The 17927-nt window shown below is 44.7% G+C and overlaps 4 protein-coding genes across 4 annotated transcripts, besides 2 other annotated features.

Annotated features, from left to right (window-relative positions):
* Positions 1–13: 13 nt before the first annotated feature.
* nad1 (NADH dehydrogenase subunit 1) lies at positions 14–72 on the bottom strand (one part of a trans-spliced gene, as the record gives it). Coding sequence (YP_009640766.1) covers positions 14–72 — 59 coding nt within the window.
* A 1027-nt stretch (positions 73–1099) lies between these two features.
* Positions 1100–1230: a dispersed repeat (first copy of repeat X-05).
* Positions 1231–1252: 22 nt separating this feature from the next.
* Positions 1253–1609, top strand: nad3 (NADH dehydrogenase subunit 3). Its single transcript has one exon. The coding sequence runs from the start codon at positions 1253–1255 to the stop codon at positions 1607–1609; it is 357 nt and encodes a 118-aa protein (YP_009640770.1).
* Positions 1610–1670: 61 nt separating this feature from the next.
* On the top strand, positions 1671–2042 carry rps12 (ribosomal protein S12). The gene has a single exon. The coding sequence runs from the start codon at positions 1671–1673 to the stop codon at positions 2040–2042; it is 372 nt and encodes a 123-aa protein (YP_009640769.1).
* Positions 2043–3692: 1650 nt separating this feature from the next.
* Positions 3693–3811: a dispersed repeat (first copy of repeat X-08).
* Positions 3812–17195: 13384 nt separating this feature from the next.
* nad6 (NADH dehydrogenase subunit 6) lies at positions 17196–17927 on the bottom strand. Its single transcript has one exon. The coding sequence runs from the start codon at positions 17925–17927 to the stop codon at positions 17196–17198; it is 732 nt and encodes a 243-aa protein (YP_009640768.1).

The following is a 17927-nucleotide window of genomic DNA, read 5'->3' as shown; positions in this document are numbered from 1 at the left end:
CAAAGCCCCGCACCTCATTAAGATCATATTGGCATACTCTCCCAAAAAAGAAAGAGCAGACCCCATTGAAGACGAGAGTGAGGTACAACAAGGCCATTTCTGTCCACCGCCCTTCTCACGGAGCCGTACGTGGACGTTACCGCTCATACAGCTCCCAGCCAGCAAGCAGTTAGCCTTCCTCTACAAGGAATGGAAGTGTGGGTGAATCGACATCAAATAGAGGAATTCGCTTTTTATTTTCAGCAATAACATGATAAGAGCATCCCTTTCACAAAAACCTACAGACCCCCCCTATCCGGCCACTTCAGCACCTTGTGATCTTTGATAAGATCATTACGAGCCCTCTCCTAGAATCTTTTTTTATTTCGAAAAAAAGAGCATGGTGGATCAGGACGAGAATGAATCCGGTAATCCAGGACATACTCATCCTGGAGCTTATGCTCTCCTCTGGGGAGGGGGTTTTTATAGAGAGAGGTAAGTCGAGGGTAGCCTCCCGCTTGACCGATTTCTCGGAGTCGGAGGAAGATCTCTCATCCGATCATCCTGAACACGAAGGAGCTGCTCTCGATGTGAGATCAGCAGCAAAAGAAAGAAGAAAAGGGCCATGATCCTATGTTCGTTTTCGCCCTGCTCTGATGATGCGCTCCTTGCTCGCGGAGCTACATACCGGAAAAAGAAAAGGATCTCTCTATTACTTTGAGAGGAGAATCGTTGGTTTGACCGACGGACTACGTGGGAAATACGAGATCTAGGCAAGCCGCTACATGTTCTCCCCTTGCCCTTGAACGATAGAAGAACTACTTATCTTCTCTTAGGTAGCGGTCGATCGGTTCGCATCTATGGTCAATCAATAGGTCCGCGGATCCATTCTTCTATACGATAAATCGCCATCTCGTAGCACCACCACGACACCGATTCCCCGACAAAACCCCCGATTTCCCGAGAGTGAGATAGCCGATAGTAGTAGACTAAGGCCGCTATTCCTGACAAGGAATAGAGTAAGGCCTTTACCGATGTGCGCAGAGTATCGAAAGGAACCTCTCGGAGAAGTTCCGGGCCTCGGCAGCCCTCCTTTCTTATCTATTTTCATATATAATATAAAGAGAATAGAAAGCGTACTGACTCTGACTGCTATCTACGATGCGATCAGGGGGGAATAGCGCAAGGGCTTAAGTCATCGATTCAAATCCTATCTTTTTTTCGGTATGCCGCTCCGCGAGCAAGGAGCGAGAAAACAAAGTGGGCTGTGGTGATGTCAGAATTTGCACCTATTTTTATCTATTTAGTGATCAGTCCGCTAGTTTCTTTGATCCCACTCGGTGTTCCTTTTCCATTTGCTTCCAATAGTTCGACCTACCCAGAAAAATTGTCGGCCTACGAATGTGGTTTCGATCCTTTCGGTGATGCCAGAAGTCGTTTTGATATACGATTTTATCTTGTTTCTATTTTATTTATTATCCCTGATCCGGAAGTCACCTTTTCCTTTCCTTGGGCAGTACCTCCCAACAAGATTGATCCCTTTGGATCTTGGTCCATGATGGCCTTTTTATTGATTTTGACGATTGGATCTCTCTATGAATGGAAAAGGGGTGCTTCGGATCGGGAGTAAACACTAGTTACATTACAGGGGAAAAATCGGGGCGAAGGACAAAAGAAAGAAAGAGCGACCGATGCCTACATTAAATCAATTGATTCGTCATGGTAGAGAAGAAAAACGGCGCACGGACCGTACTCGAGCTTCGGATCAATGTCCCCAGAAGCAAGGAGTACGCCCGCGTGTACCAACGAGAACACCGAAAAAACCGAATTCAGCTCCACGTAAGATAGCCAAAGTACGGTTGAGCAATCGACATGATATATTTGCTCACATTCCGGGGGAAGGTCATAATTCGCAGGAACATTCTATAGTCTTAATAAGAGGAGGTAGAGTGAAAGATTCGCCAGGTGTGAAATCCCATTGTATTCGAGGAGTCAAGGATTTGTTGGGAATTCCGGATCGAAGAAAAGGGAGATCAAAATATGGTGCAGAAAAACCAAAATAGAGATGAATGGAAGATGCCTCTGGAACTCTTTTTTCTCCAATTTAAAGTACGAAGTTACTGGCTCTAAGAAGGCAATTGCACCTTAGCCCATGGACTGATACGGAGACTACTCTACAGGGGAAATCTCTTACTCGACTAGAGCGGATCCCGAGACTTCACCCGTTCCTTTAAACTGTTGGGCACTACATTCTATAACGAGAATCACAAGGCCGGTCAACAAGGAACAACCTGGCAGAGTGTCCTGAGATAACAAGGAAAAAGTGAGAACGCCCAGTGACGAGAGTGGCGACATACGAGGATCTAACCTCGACCAACGAGAGCGTAGCTGCTCGACCTCAGACATAGGGATTCTCGGACCGGAACAATGGGATTCGCTCGACCGAAGGGAACGATGCGTAGCGCCATAGGGAGAACCTAGCGTAGCAGAGCCAGTCGCGACCAAGTAGATAGCTCTACGCCTCTGCCGAACGAACGAAGAGCTACCTAAGTACGGTTAAAGAAAGTGAAAATGATAGGTAAACAAAAGAGAGAACAAATGCGACAGAAAGCGTCAGAGCTTCGAAAGCCTGAAATTGAGCTTGAAATTGAGTGTCCTTGAATTGAGCCTGTCGTATCCTTCCCAACCCAAGACGACAAGGCGGTAACAGAACTACGGCAACTCCGGAACGCATCATGCGGTTTGTTTAAAGGCATGGGTTCCGGTCTAGGAGAACTCATGCGACTATTGGCGTTGGGGAAGCCATGCGTTAGGTAAACCAACCGCACATTGCAAGCGAAGGAGTGAAAGCTACTCGACTGTAATGTAAGGAGAGGACCTACAACGAGTTGCGGTTGCTTCGCAAGCAATACTCGACGGTATAGCGCATGCGTCTCATCGTCTTGGGAGCACTCGTAGTTGTTTGAGTCGTTGCGTTAGGGCAATACAACTACGAGAACCAGTCGTCCTAACGCTACTGTCAAACCTACTGTAGTTGTCGTTATTACCACTCGTCGGGTAGTTGTTCCGTAACACCACTAGTCGTAGACTACTAGTCGTTCCATTGTTGCACCACCCCAATGTGTGTTGCGTAGTAACTGCCTAGCTGTCTGTTACGTTGTCAAACCCTTCCGAACAACCACCTATGACGCAGAGACTACGAGTGACGGACAACTAAACGACAACGAGTGGTTGCTTTACCGTCTTGTTCCGTCGCATGTCGTTCTTCCGTCTTTGGGAACACTAGTTGTCTTTGGTTTGGTAAGGCCGACTCGATGGTTGCGGAGCAAGGTTACCAAGGGAGTGGTTGCTTCGCAAGCCTATATATTACGGTCTAGCGTTATCGTCGTTGTGGCGCTTGCCGTAGTGGTTGTTGCTAGTAGTTAGGACCACTACGAGTTGTCGTTACCATATTAGGTTGTTAGGACCACACCACTCGTCGTTATAGCACTAGTCCTTTTTTTTTGTTCGGCGTTAGGGGGCCCCACGAGTCGTCGCTAGCGTCATCGGTTGTTTTGAACACAGATCGGTCACACTACTGGTTGTTTGGAACGCTAAGGCCGAAAGGCAGGCGGTCGGGAACACTAAAGGCGCTTGCTCTGGGCGCTAGGGGCCGTTGCTCACGCAAGCGAAAGGGTGAATTCTTTCCCGGTATGCCGCTCCGCGAGCTAGGAGCGAGAACTACTAGAAAATGGTGAGATCATTAGATCATTAGTGAAAGAAGGACCAACGACGATCCTATCCTAAAGGAGAAGAAGGAGTAGGAGGAGTCAGTTTTCTTTGAAGATCGAGGTTTTAAGAAATAAGGAATGCAAAAAAGAGTAAGAACTACTCTACTTTCTTTATTTCTCCTTGTAGTATTAGGGGTCTTATTGTATTTTATTGGGGTCCGGTGCGGACAATCGGAGTTCGTTCATGCCTTATTCTTTAAGGCTACTCTTTCTTTTGGGGTTCGATCTCTCTCGCTACTCTTACTTAAAGTAGGGTGTTCCGGTTTTATTATTTTTTTTATTGGTTTTGCTGCGAGGGCTTTATTCGCTAGTGGGGCCGAAATCTATATGATGAGTCCGTCGGGTGGGGGAATAATCCCTTCCAATTCTGGTTCCTCCTGGACGGAGGATTCGTTCGAGATCAAAGTGTTGATGGAGCCCTCGCCCGAACCGGAAATGGAAGGCACATCGGCTCGTTCTGCGATCCCAAGGGTGGATGAAGCGGGGCCGCCCCCCCTTACCCACAATTGTAGCTTGGAATCGTCGATGCGAAATCGCATTGCACGACTCGAGGGGGACGGTAGCTCCTATCTGCTGGATAAGGAAAAGGGAGAATATTGGTCCGACATCAAACTCGCGCTGGGGCAAGCTCCCTCCCAGCAAGAGTATCAAAGATTACTCGAGTTTGAGAACAGGGATCTACAGATCCGAGAACTCAAACATGAGTGTCTACGACTTTTTCAAAAAGTCTTAACCCAGAATCCTACCTTGGCCGCCCAGGCCCCTTACAACCCCCAAGAAGCGTTTAACGACTTCTTGGGCCAACATCGCGACCGACTGGACCGGAGGGAATTGGAAGTGGACGTGGGAGAAAGGGACCAAGAAGAAATCAAGTTTTTAGATCTCTTGAGACAAAGGCTCAAAAAAGATGGCCCTGCCTATGTCACATACATCTTTAAATAACTCATTTTGGGATTCTAGTGTTTTAGCGGAAACGCGACCGGATGTAGTCATTTTAGTTTTGCTTTGATTGTGCATGACGAACCGGGTGAACAAAGTCACGATTAGAAGAAATGGTAGTTCGCTGGGATTGTCTTCATTTCCCAGAGGTGCTGGTTCGACTCCAGCTCGTGACAAGGCCTTTTTGGTCATCTATTCATGAATAGCTCTTCTCTCTTGCTCTTCTATCGGTTCTACTACGGTTCCACTAAGTTCTTCCATTTCTTAAGTATTTATAGCCCAAGGCTCTTAAAGCCCACATGCCTATAGCAATTCGATACTATCTATACCCGAAGTTAAAAAAGAAAGCGCTATTTATGGCAAACCGCGGATCGGTAGACGGAAGAGAAGCTTGAAGTGCTGCTGAAGAAGAGAGTCAGGCTTTTTCAACGCCTTTAGCTACCTTTGGTATTCCTCCACGCCTACTTTCTCTATTAGAACTGCTCTCAAAGCAACCATTGCGGGCGCTGCACCGTGGACATGGGGCCTTATGGGCTTCCGCCTACCCTATAATATAAACTGGGTCATGGCTTCTGCGACGAGCTTGGGCAAAGCTTTTGCCTAGGGGCTTCAGAGCTCCTTACTATAGGCGACTCAGGGAAAGTCTTGCTTTATTCAATTCAAAAAAATCCTCCTCTGCTATTATCGCTTAATAGGTCAGATCGATCGAATGGAATGAATGGGCTCAGCCTAAAGGCCTTGAGCCAGAGGTCATACTGATCCTGTCCTTTCAATAATAGTTAAGACGCACACAAGAGAAGGAGACCCAAGCACAGCCAACCTACCTTTATAAATCCACCACACTTTGAAAGTGTTTAGATTCTATTAGTGTGCAGTGAGTGAATAGCTAAAAGAATAGAGTGACCATCTTTGAATATCTAATATCAAGTGGTATAGTAAGATAAACATGGATATAACAAATATCTGGCTCTCGTCGAACTAGAAAGCAATTCCTCCCACTTTGACTCGAGCTTCGGATATAAGACCTGTAAGAAAGTCTATTACTAGTACCCGGAGTTGGTCTCCCATTAATACTTCACCGTGAATCACCTTCTCTCTGTGATCCTCGCTACTTACTGCTTATGCTTATTTGTTATTTCAATGCATCTGGGAATCAAAAATAAGTAACTTGCCGGCCCTCTTCCTTTACGTCCTTCACCCAGCTAGGCAAACGCAGCGCAGCTCAGTCGTGCAAGTTCACGTCGGATTACGGAATCTGGAGTAATGATCGAAATTGAATGTCTTTAGTCAAAAAACGACGAAAGCTGTCCTTGCCATTGAAAAGAGTGCCATGGCCTAAATAAAGTCATCCAAGCCTTTACGCCGTTGATTTGATGCCATCTTCCGTCATCTCCTTGATCGACTGTCCCTAAAAAGAGCCAATGCCAGCTACTCTTCTAAGCCATAAAGCGAGGGGCTAACCGGTATTAACTCCTCCCGTCCCGCTACGCTTCTTCCTTCCCACTGTAAAGGGAATCAAAGGATACCCGTTCGTAAGCTTTCCCAAAGCTTCACTCACTAACAATCCTAATCCACTTAGTCGATTAGCTGCTGGTCGTTCACTTAGCTTAGTGTTAGGGTTTTGAGGCTAGCCCCTTGTTCCCTTAGTGCTTAGACCTTAGCCTACTAGCTAATCGATTAACTACAACCCCACTTCAAAGCAAGAAATCTCAATACTCTTCCAGGTGGTGGACCCAAAGCAAGCTTCATCCATATAACCTTAAGCGGGATAGGTGGGAGTAGAGACAGTGGACCGAATTGACCTAGCATTATCCTACCGACCCATAGCCCATACCTTTCTCGACCGAAGCCATAAGTAGTAGTTTAACGCTTGATCGAAGCGGCAGTTACCAGAAAAGAAGATCAGAATCGGGGCTCGGGGTCACGTATAATAAGATCCGAAATCTCTACTGGTTGTTTCGATCCACTAAGTCACGAGTACAAACGTGGCTTTCTATCTTCCATACCAGCTCATCCTTCAAAACCTCTAACCCTTGCAAGATGCTCTTCCAAGATTGAGAAGTCGCCTATCCAACTAGCGGGACAGCCCTGACATTTCTTCAATGCATCTCCTTTCGGATTCTTCTATGTCAACCTAGCATTTCGAAACGAACAAATCCAGCCAAACTAGCAATTGGACAGGTCCCAGCTTACTAAGTAAATCGGCTACATTCTCCCGGAAATCAAGAGGGATGCCGGATGTAGAACCCGCTATCGAAGAAGACAACTCCCATCTAGGTCAATGGAAGTCAATTGATCTCGAAAACAGAGAAGAAAGCAGCATCCCGCTCAATGCAAGTAGGGAGAACCCGTTCTTTATCTTGTTTCATCAGCAAATGTGGCAAACGGTGGTCTTATCCTCTTTTACTTATACAAACAAGATATACCCTAAAGTAAAGGCGAGTCAATAAAGTCAATAAGCAAAAATCTTTATGAAAGCAAGTCCCATCGAGTGGAGTCAAGGCATGCCTTAAGGTAGTAAACACCAAGTCACTGCACTAGATGTTCTGGCTACATTGCATCAATATTTAAGCCCGATCGTTTCCATGCAGAACCTGTAAAAAGTCAAGCCCCGAGGATTCTAGTTTTACACCCACATACAAGCCTGTAGGTATCACCTTGATGGTTGACCCCAGCAGAGGTAGAGTCACCTGTCGAAAAAAGAGTCTTTCTACGACCGATGGCTAACCATAAAAACGAAAGAATGGCAAAGAGGATCAAAACCACAAAATGGAAGGTTTTCGTAGTCCCCAGGGAAGATGGCTTTAGCTGGGTCTTGCAGACGGGAAGACTTCCTTATTCATTATAAATATCCCACGTCTTGCTTTACGCGATTGCTTGCTATTCGGTAGACGAATTGTTACCTACGCTTTTCTTTGTCTTACGACTTGACTGTGTTTAGCAACTCATCTCATTAATAAGCATTTTGTGAAACTAAATAGACTTCTGAACCGGAAGACTAAGCGAATTCTCCTTACTATTGTTTGACTACAGCCACTTCTACACCTTCATTTAGCAAATCCGATCTTTATTCGTTCTTCTTCTATTTCATTATTAGAATTGAATTATTTCATGATGCTTCAATCCATTTTTTATATAAAGTAACTACGACCAGCTACTGCTACCCCAATCTACGATACCTTCTCATCTCCTTCGATTGGTTCCGTGTGGGGCATCCTGCTGAGAGACATTAGCTAATATAGCCTGCCCCTTTTTGCGTAATACCTCTTTCTTGGTATGTGGTCTCCTGCCATTTTTCTAGCACAGTAGTTGCATAAGCAGTCATGTTCAGGGGACGGAGTTCAAGGCGAGTAGTCTCTGGAAGTAGGTTCATCCCCCCCCCTCTTGGTTGGCGATGGCCAGGTCTTTTGGTATAAATGACTTGCGATAGTCTAGCTAGCGAAGTAGGGTAGGATAGCAAACGATGCGATAAGGAACGGAGTCTGTAGCTGCCCTTCTATCTTTCTTTTAAGAAAAAGAGTGAATCTATAGAGAGCTAATATACTATATGCTTATAGTACCCGAAGGTAAAATAAGCAAGGCATAAGTGAGTCTCGTGCGCTAAGCAGGAGTAGGTCTTTGGTCAGTGCGCCCACAAAGTAAGGGAGGTTCAGACTTTTCTTACATAGACGGAAGTTTCACTGAAAGCTAATGCGAAATTAAGAGAGACTTTCACTATGCAGTGGGCTAGCTTTAGTTTGTCTGGTCTGGTATCGATGCATGCAATAGGAGTTCTAGTCTTGCTATATGTCTTAGCTTGTTCCCCTCTATACAGTGCTGGTTCGAAGACTAGGCAAAGATCGGAGACTAAACACGAATCATCAATTCCTTTGACCATTCGTTTTGAGCCTCCAATTCTTTTAGAAATGCTAACGAGGTTCAATGATGCCGACGAAGGGAACCAGCTGAAAGGTTCTCAAAGGCAGGCGCATAACATAGGCTGACTCATAGGAGAAGGCTGTGCGTGTAAATCCCAACTAGAGAGCTCCTTTTCATTGGCTACTCGACCTATTTGGAAAGAGCTACTCTCAAGCCTATTCTGTTACTTTTGAGTCGATTTCTGTTTCAAAGATCACTTTTATCAGGCCGGAATAAAAAAACCACTTCTCATTCTGGAGCGGTAAAGTCAATAGCATTCAAAACCGTCAGGATTAGAACGGATAGAACGGTAACCGAAGGAGCCCATTTCTGTTCCTTCGCCTTTCTTTCATTTCATTAGAAAGTTCCTTCTTTTTGTTACCCGGCTTTGATGAGATAGGATCGGAAAAAGGTCTGACTCTATGGTAGCCGACTTGATTGAATTTCCCTTAACGAGCTACGAATCTAATATGGTTACGGGCTTCCTGCTCTAAGAGTGGGTTCCTTGCCCCTGTCTCCCATAAAAGAAGAAGAAGCCAAGACTAACTTCATTTAGTTGTGAAATATTTATATTCTGCCTTAACCATGCCAACCCTGTCAAAAAGATTATCCAACGGAAACTGATGATTTTTCTCGGATGTGAAGGCTTAGGCTTCCATTTATGTTTTAGGTTTCATTTCTTTTCTCCGCCAGGGTGCTCACTTCCTTCCTGTTCCCAGAGCCAGCTTCAGTCTGCTTTGCTCCATCTAAGGCTAGGGCTAGGCACTTAATCTCCCCAACATTTCTTCTTCATGTGCACATTTGAAAACAACCTATTGGCTTCAGACTTTTCCTTCCTAGCTGCCCGGATCTGATGCACAAAAAGAGGCCATTTATACTATACGCAAAAGAGCACTTCGGATTCAGGCTAGGCTAGACTTTCTTGCCTTAGGTCAATCAGGTCTTTCTCTTCCCTTACTAATGCTAATGTGGGATCAGTTACTTCCGAACAGTCTATTGACTCCCGAACAGCTACATTTGTCCATGAATTCCCTTCTGCTTCACCTTGTGGCCTATCACAGACAGCTATGGAAGCTGCTAGCTACCTTCTTCCCATTCTTTAGTTGCCCGAGATGAGTTCTACACCCTAAGGAGATAGAGAAAGCCCTTCCAGAGATTCATGTCAAACCAGTTCTTGAAAAACAGCCAACTCATGCAAAGAGTCCTTTCCCCATGCCCATGCTATGAAAACTTCACACCAAGTCAAGCCGCTAGCTTTAGTAAGAAATCGAGATTCCTATGGCTTGAAACTAGAATTAGATAAGTATAGTACGCAGGGAAGTACCTATCTGAAAGGAAGGTAACGGCTGGCACATAGGGACATCGGTTTAAGCTCCCTCAATGGGTAGCTTTATCATATGGAATAGGTCTCTGGCTTGCTCCTGTCTGCTCTTTGGTTCTCTATCGGAAAGAGTCGTAATCTTTCCTTTCTGTCTACTCTACTATTGATTCCCTTTGGCTCGCTCTGTCCTAGTAAGTCATCTCACTCTCCTACCTTGACTTTAAAGAAGGGACATGTCCAACGACTGCTACCTCCTGGGCTTGATCCTGAATCGAAAGCGATCTCCTTTTGCTTTCAGCCTTTCGGGACAGAAAGGCATCGACTCCTATCATAGCTCTTTCCGCCCGTTACCGCTCCGTGGGCAACGATCAAGACCGAAATACATTACTACAGAAAAATGCCCTACGAGAGAGAGTGATTCGTATCTACGACCTCCTCTTGGTTTTGCTTTGCCCCCTCTTTCCGAGAGCCCCTCTAGCATCAAGGCGGTGCAACAATAGTAGAAGCTGGAGATGCAACACTTCAGCCTGATCCACAGTAGGTATTGGTAAGTGTTCCCTTGCTGCTCTATCTCTAGATCTGTCTCAATCGGTCTGTCGCAAACAACGATCCAAGAAAGAGGAGTTCAAGGCTGGCGAAGTGAATCTCTTTCTTTCCTTCTTCTAGTTCTTGAGTGATAGTAGCTCATCTCTCTTCTTTCTTCTGTCAACTGTCCTTTACCGGTAACTGGATCAATCGCTAGCTGGAAAGTTTCCACTGTCAACTGCCGTAAGAGGTCCTTTTCCAAAATAGAGAATAGGGCATGGAAGCTTTCTGCTATTAGAGGAGAGTTTTGACTGCAAGGGAGGAAGGGGGATTACGCGACTTACAATTCATTTCCTTAACCCCGAAATAGCAACTTGGTTATAGCTGACAGAAAGTAGAAAGACTCTAAACAAAAGGTACTGGACAAGCTCTTAGGGAATAATCTCTTTCTTATTTCTTTCTAGACTCAATCTCTATCCGGTTGGAGTTGGATTGAATCGACTTCGTCTTCTTCCCAACAATGAACCCCGTTCAAGCTGTGATAAGAGGACGTTTCCGTACCCCTTACCTTACTCAAGAAAGAAAGTCATGCTGATCAGTAGTAGTGTCTAAGAGGAAGGGTTGGCGCTTTGAGCTACCTATTTTTTGTGATCAAATTAGAAACTTAGCTTCTCACGTTGCCATAGATTCTCCGGAAGAAAGCAATCGGCTTTGCCCAAGTTGTAATGACAGAAAAATCCCTGTCGATGAAGAATGTTTCGAAAGCAGCCTCAAAGCGGTTAGCTTCGCTTTCCTTGACTTTAGAGAGGAATGGTTTCAGATGAACTACTCCCTTTACCAGTTGATGAATCATGCTTCGAACACCTAGACCAGCAGCCGCTTAGTAACGTCTGCGCTTAGATAGCGATGTGAACCCGCCTTCCTTACCTTAATCAATAGATAGGTTTGTACTACTACCAGTAAAAACAGAAAGTTTTGAAATGCTTTTCGTAAGGCAAGGAAGTCAGTGCAGGTAGGCGAGGGCAGTTCCGGTCTACGATTTATGGCAGTCTATTTTCTTTCCTTTTCTCGTTGTAGCAATCTTTCTTAGTGCACCCGTAAAGAGAGAATGCTTGGTAGCAGGACAGTAGGAGTTCAGTAGGCGGGCCAGTTCACGCCAAGGATAGCAGTCCAAGGGTTGAAAGAAAGTAGTAAACCAGTCAGCTAGCTGAAGTTATCAAGTTCAGAAGTAGCAGCTCTCCTAGCTGCACATTCATCTTCCTCTCTTGCTCCACTTTCACTACCCGCAGCAAAGCTAGGAGATTCCTGAATAGTCTGCTGCTTTCCTTCATTTTCATAAGAAAGGTGATGCATCTGTTCCACCTTATCTAGATTTTCTTGGCATAGCACTGCATTTGATTCTTTGGGAAGAATGACATCATCTACAGATAGGTCTTCATTAGAAAGCATTTTCAATCTATTTGCTGCAGACCCAACAATTTGACAGGCATTTTTCTATCATATCAGCTCACTGCTTCATACCTGAAGGTCTCTGCACTACTTTCCAGTCATTAGCATTCTCAGTCTTTTTAGGGACCGCTTTCTTTCCTTCTTCTTCTTCAGAGGTTGAGTAAGGGTTTGGGTATGATTCGGGCACTTGACAGTTGAATGCCCCGCAGTTAAAGCATTTCAAAGGTTTCCAAGGCTAATCCACTTTGATAGCTGGAAAGCAGTCAAGAATAAAGTCAACCTCTAAGTAATCTACTGCCCTAACTAAACCACCAAGAGCGGATAAGGCAAAAGGGTGTCAGCACCCACTCCTGGGCAAAAGCATGCTAAGGGCGCAGCTTACTCCTTCAATAGCAGATTCAATAGCAAAAGAAAAGAAGCAAGGCCCGCTACCACGAAGACTAATCAGACGATAGATGGCACTCGGTTTCCTAACTCATTTACTTGACTTTCAGCCTTTCATTTTCGGCAGCTAAGGAGGCTGTCTTCTTTAAGCGAGCGAATGACTAATAACTAAGAATGGTGCTTTCCTTTACTAATCTAATAGAATACCCCCTTCTCGATAAGTAAGGTAGGTTGGCTGTGCTTGGGTCTCCTTCTCTTGTTGAAGGCTTTCCTACTTCTAATAGAATCTTCTAAGGTCATCTCCTCTTCAGCTTCTGAAGTTACCACGGTCTGTCATCAAACCTCATAGGCTAAAGAGAAAGCTAAACAGGGGTTCAAGATTGAGTTCACTGGCCCTCGGAAGTTCGAGCGAGTTAAGCTTTCTTTCCTTCGTTTATTCCCTAATCCTCTTAACCGAGTAACTTCCATCCTCTGGCTTTCTCCAGTAGGTTGCCTCTAGAGCAGTTAGTCTAGCATTTCCGGTTGTTTATATAGGATCCTATGTTCACATAGAGAACTTCTAGCTTTCAGTCCTTAGTTCAGGATCTCTACCTTTAGAATAGAATGATCATGCCTATCCCTCTTTGGCTGGCTTGCTTTGCTTCGCTTGACTTTGATTTAAATAGAGTTCGAGCTCTGAGTAAGCTCTTGCTTTGATTCACTTGGTGCCCTAAACTAAAGGGCTTGAAACCAGAGCTTTTGACTTAAGGCTTGGTGACAGGCTTGAATCACGGAGGGTGACAGATCAAGCAGTTACTTTAGCTGTTGAGGGACTGACTTTAGCTCACTGATCCGATGTGATTGAATTCCCTAGGAAAGAAGGCAACTAGCTGAGGGTGAAGGGCAAGGAATGCGAGAACAAGGGATGTCCCACTTTGACTGTATTCAAAAAGCAAGCTAAGATTCATCAGAAAAGTAAGTTGCTTTCGGACTAGAGGCAGCTGTTGCGGGTTCAGGTGCGGCTAAATCAATAGGACCGACCGTCTGGGATAGGCGGAGTTGGTAGGAAGCACGGTTGGCGATAAGCTGGTACAGGTTTCATTCTTTCTATTCAATAAATATCTCTTCCCGTAAATCAAATAGACTAACAATGTAGGCACCCGTATGGCCCATTCTCTTGTTTGTTAAGTGAAGCCCATCCACCATCTATGTTAAGGAAAGGCGATCCATCCACCAGCCCCAAAGGTGATTAATCCATTCCTTCATTCTTAGGAGGCGGGCTTTCTTACCATTAAGTCGGGTGGTGGCAAACAAAGATAGGGGAAGGAAAGGCACTCAACTGCTCTATTCATACTTTTTTCGGCTAGGGATAGCTAGTCTGAGGCGGTGAGAGATATGGCAGAAAGGGGGGGTGTCCTGGTCGGTTCATCGGCTATAGACCAATTCGAAGAGCATTCGTTGACCTCTCCTTAGGGGTCCCAGCCCTTGTGGCCCCACAGCCTAACATTGATTTTTATCTTTAGATTTTCATTCTAGATAGAGCAGTAAGAAGGATCTCTTATGCAAGCTTTCTTGATGAAGGGTACCTCTTTATAAAAAAAATTGTAATCTTCCCTTCCTTTTTTAATGGATTTTTCTAGCCTCAATGGCTATAGCATTCATTTGATAAGATAGCAATCCAATCGTAAACCGTAATCAGTGACACACAAAAGCCAAATCATAAACTTCGGAGCAAGTTCAATAGTTTTCGAATAGCTTCCGTCGAATTACGCTTGATAATAATTAATGGAGTGGCAAGCAAGAGCAGAAGGAGGAAGGTGAGTAGGGTTGGTGAAATGATGCAAAAAAAAAGGCATGATGAGATCTGAACCCCTACCTTGACTAAGAGAATTAGGTTATTCTTTTGCTGTTGGTCTTTGGTGCCTATCCATCCTATGCCTCGTACGTAGTCTAAATCAGAACTGAAACCTCTTTTATACCCGGAAAAAAACTTTGATTCATTCCCTTGATTTGGCTATTCATTCTAGCAACAATCGTCAAACACGGCATAGCAACAGCGGCTAGCTACTTCCTTAAGTTAGAAGCTGAGGTAGGACTAGTCTGGGTATGAATCAAATCCATTCCTAGGGTGAGTCCTTATGTAAATGTAAGTAGAAGGCAGCCATCTAAGAGATGTTACTAGTCTGATCTGGTACGATGTAGGTTGGGGGTTTTGAGTCATAGAGAGTCTGTATTTTATTGGACTTGGCGAGAAGTGTTAAGAGCAGACTAAGCTAAGGAATAAAAAGAGGATTTGGATGCTTATCTTCCTTCCTACACCTAACTTGGCTATCGCTTGTCAGCTTCAGTCCCTGTTGAATCGGTTCTATCCGTTGATTTCTGGTTCCACCCTAGGATTCTTCCTTCAGCCCGAAAAGCCAAGCCACTGATGCTACTGCTGCTAAATCAGCCGATGGAGTGCAACGTTACCGGGTCATTCTGTCGGTTTTAAGAGCCTTCGGCAACCGGCAAAGAAAGACCGTTCTGAGTAGCAGTAACAACGCTCATAGCAAGCAAGAAAGATGGGGTAAATGGGCCGGAAAGACAAGTTTATAGAGTCGGAGAGCTAGTAGAGCTCATAGGTTTCTACCTGTGACTAACTTAGTGTGCTTTTGGTAGCTGCTGCCATACCAACAATCTATTTTTCGTAAATAAGCACTAGCATTACGGTGCGAGATCTGCCAAGCTAAGCTCAATCACAACCCACCGGCTCAAACAAAGGCTGGATCGGTTCACTGAACGCCAACAAAATATAGCAAGTCCTCTAGCAAGCCAATTCCTTTCTTCATCGCCTTCGACAGCTAATCACTATCGTACTCTCGGTACTTACTATTTGAGTACTGGTATTGGATTCTCCTTCAGCGGAAAGATGGAATTGACCATGCACACTGACTCCTATTCAAGATATGGATACTAGACTGTCCTGCATATGAGACGGATTGTTCTTCTAGCCTACATCGACGGGACTCAACTCCTTACTCTCTTCCTTCTATACCTATTTGAAAGTCAGGAATAGCAGACTTGTTCACCTATTTCCTTACTAGAGCAGATACTTGAGGACATAATGCAGCCCGTGTTACTGGTGTGTGAAAGGATAAGCGGTAGTGCCCCACACCCGTGATGCACTTCCTTGCTTTCAGGTATATCTCCAGATAGATAGGGTTTTCTCTCTTGTTTAGTGCTTCTCACTCTTTCCTCTCAAACGGCGATACCTTAGCAGCATTTGGCCCATCCCAGAGTGAAACTCCCTAACCAGATTCCGAAACTAAATGAAGAAGAACTCCTAAACGCAGAAAAGACACCTGCGACTGCAGCTACTTACTTGGCTTTCATCCCTCCTTATACTTATTCATGAGGCTTCACTTGGCATAGATGCCAGGGCCTTGTTCTGACTTCCGAGACTCATCTATCCTATTACTGAGAAAATTCCCTACTTGGAGTGAGAATCCCTTTATCCCGAAGCAGCGGCAGAAGCGGTTTGATCTCTTACCTTTTGCTCATATCCCAGAGACTCGTCTGCAGTTAGTTTCTCATTCGAATATGAATAATCAACAAGGGCACCTTCTCTCTTTACCTTTACTGGCTTTAATGACACTGCAGGGGACGCAGCAACAGACTCTTTCCCCTCAATCGCCGGGGGCTATTATCCGCTCACTCCCTTGCTTTCAGAGAACTCCCCCAGTTATAGATAGATAGTCAAAAGGGGCTTTCTTACTCACAGGATTTCAGGATACTCGTTAATGCCTCACTCCCTTCTTCTACTTCTGACATTCTACTTGAAAGTCTGATATCCGATAAACTAGGTTTAGCTTGAATGTCTTAGTTCACATACTCTACGGGATTTCTTCTTTACTAGAACTCTTTTCTCATGACGTGGTTGGGAACGTTGTGTCATCTGTTCGTTTCGATTCAAAAAGTTTAACTTCGAACTAACCGGGAAAGCAGAAGCGGAACATACTTATATAATTAAGGTACTTCCTTACTTAGAGTGAGAATACTCTTTATATGGCACTTATCCCATCCGAGTACTTACTTGACTTACTTTACTGAAACAGCCTAAGCACCTTTCCCCGGGATTCTTCATAAAACCAGCTTCAGCAGCAAAGACTTCTACTTGAGGACAGTCTACCTTTGGTGGTGTGAGATGCTATTCTTTTATACGGTGGTGTGAGATGTCATTAGACTTTATCATATTCATTTGAATTGAGCGTATTGTAAGACTAATATGGCAAGTCAACCGAGCGTGGGGAACGAACGAGCGTGGGGGTGAGATGCATGCAATTGAAGCAGCTACCTGAAAAGCTGGGTTTGATTCCCTTAGATACCTTTGGGTTTAGCCTTGAGGAAAGACAGCATATACCAAGAAAGAAGAGGTTGGAGGGCTTGACAGAGATGCGCGGGATGCTCCGGAATGAGCCTCAACAGAAAAGAAGGAAACTTCCCTATCTAGTTCAAGTCCTAAAACAACGGATATTGGAGAAGCTGAACGAGAAGAAATAGCCATATCCCTAGGGGCACCTTCGATCGATACTGCCTTAGACCCTGCCCTTGGTCCTAAACCTGCTTACGCTGGAGAAGCCCTTACTTCTTCAGCTTGAAAGACATCTCAGGAAAGAGCTACTTCAACTGAAGAAATTTATTTAGTAGCGAGAACCCTTCCTACTCGAGAATAAGGTCAGGAAGTGAAGCGTTTTTTCAGTTTTTCTTGAAAAATATAGTAAGTGTTATGCGGGGGTGGGGATTCAGACCGATGAGGGGCGTAGGAATTGCCCTTAACTGTCCGGAAGGCTGAAATAGCTTTCTCGGGAGCCTCCGGGAGGTCGGGGTATTCAATCCCAGGATACTCAAGGAGCAGGGCGTCGTATCCCAGGGGTTCTACTAATACATCGTATAGCGGGTCCAGGCTTGAAGTTCTACCAAAAATGGAATGGGACAGTCATTCGAAAATGAGAAAAGAAAATCAGGGTGTCAAGACATCTATATGACCAAGATGGCCATCTCACGAATTGGATTCGAACCAATATCAAGCTACTTTCCTTTAGTAGATCTGTCATCCCCCTCATTATAGTCCTCCTAGAATCAATAGCATTTCGTCGGAATACATCCTGTCTTTTCACCTTAGTAGTCCTATGCATAGTCAGTACTATAGCCCCAATCATGGCTACTAATAAAATCAGACTAGGAACCAAAAACCAGACGGAATAGTAGGTATAAAGTAAATTGCCCAATGTTTCCAAATTAGTCCAACTTCGTACCTTTCCGGCATAAACCATATATCTCAGAGAGGTCGTATTTCTTTGGGTTGGTAGTAATGGAATGCTTTCATTATCTAAAATGAAGAACATTTCCCACCAAAAGATCAGTCCAATAATACCACTCACTGGTAAATAGCGCAATACTTCTTCGTGAATCTCCGCTATTTGAATATGGAACATCATAACAACGAATAGGAATGAAACGGCTATAGCTCCTATATGAACTACTGGGAAGATCATAGCGAAAAAGTCGAGACCTAACAAAAGAAGTAAACCTGAAGTGTTGCGAAAGACTGGGATGGGAAACAAAACGGAATGTACCGGATTTTTAGCACGTACAACCATCAAACCAGAGACCAAAGCAAGGCTCGACAAAACAGAAAGTATCAT

Source organism: Lactuca serriola, mitochondrion (genome assembly GCF_051521515.1).
Source record: "Lactuca serriola mitochondrion, complete genome".
Lineage (NCBI taxonomy): Eukaryota > Viridiplantae > Streptophyta > Magnoliopsida > Asterales > Asteraceae > Lactuca > Lactuca serriola.
This window is presented reverse-complemented; position numbering and strand designations above follow the sequence as displayed.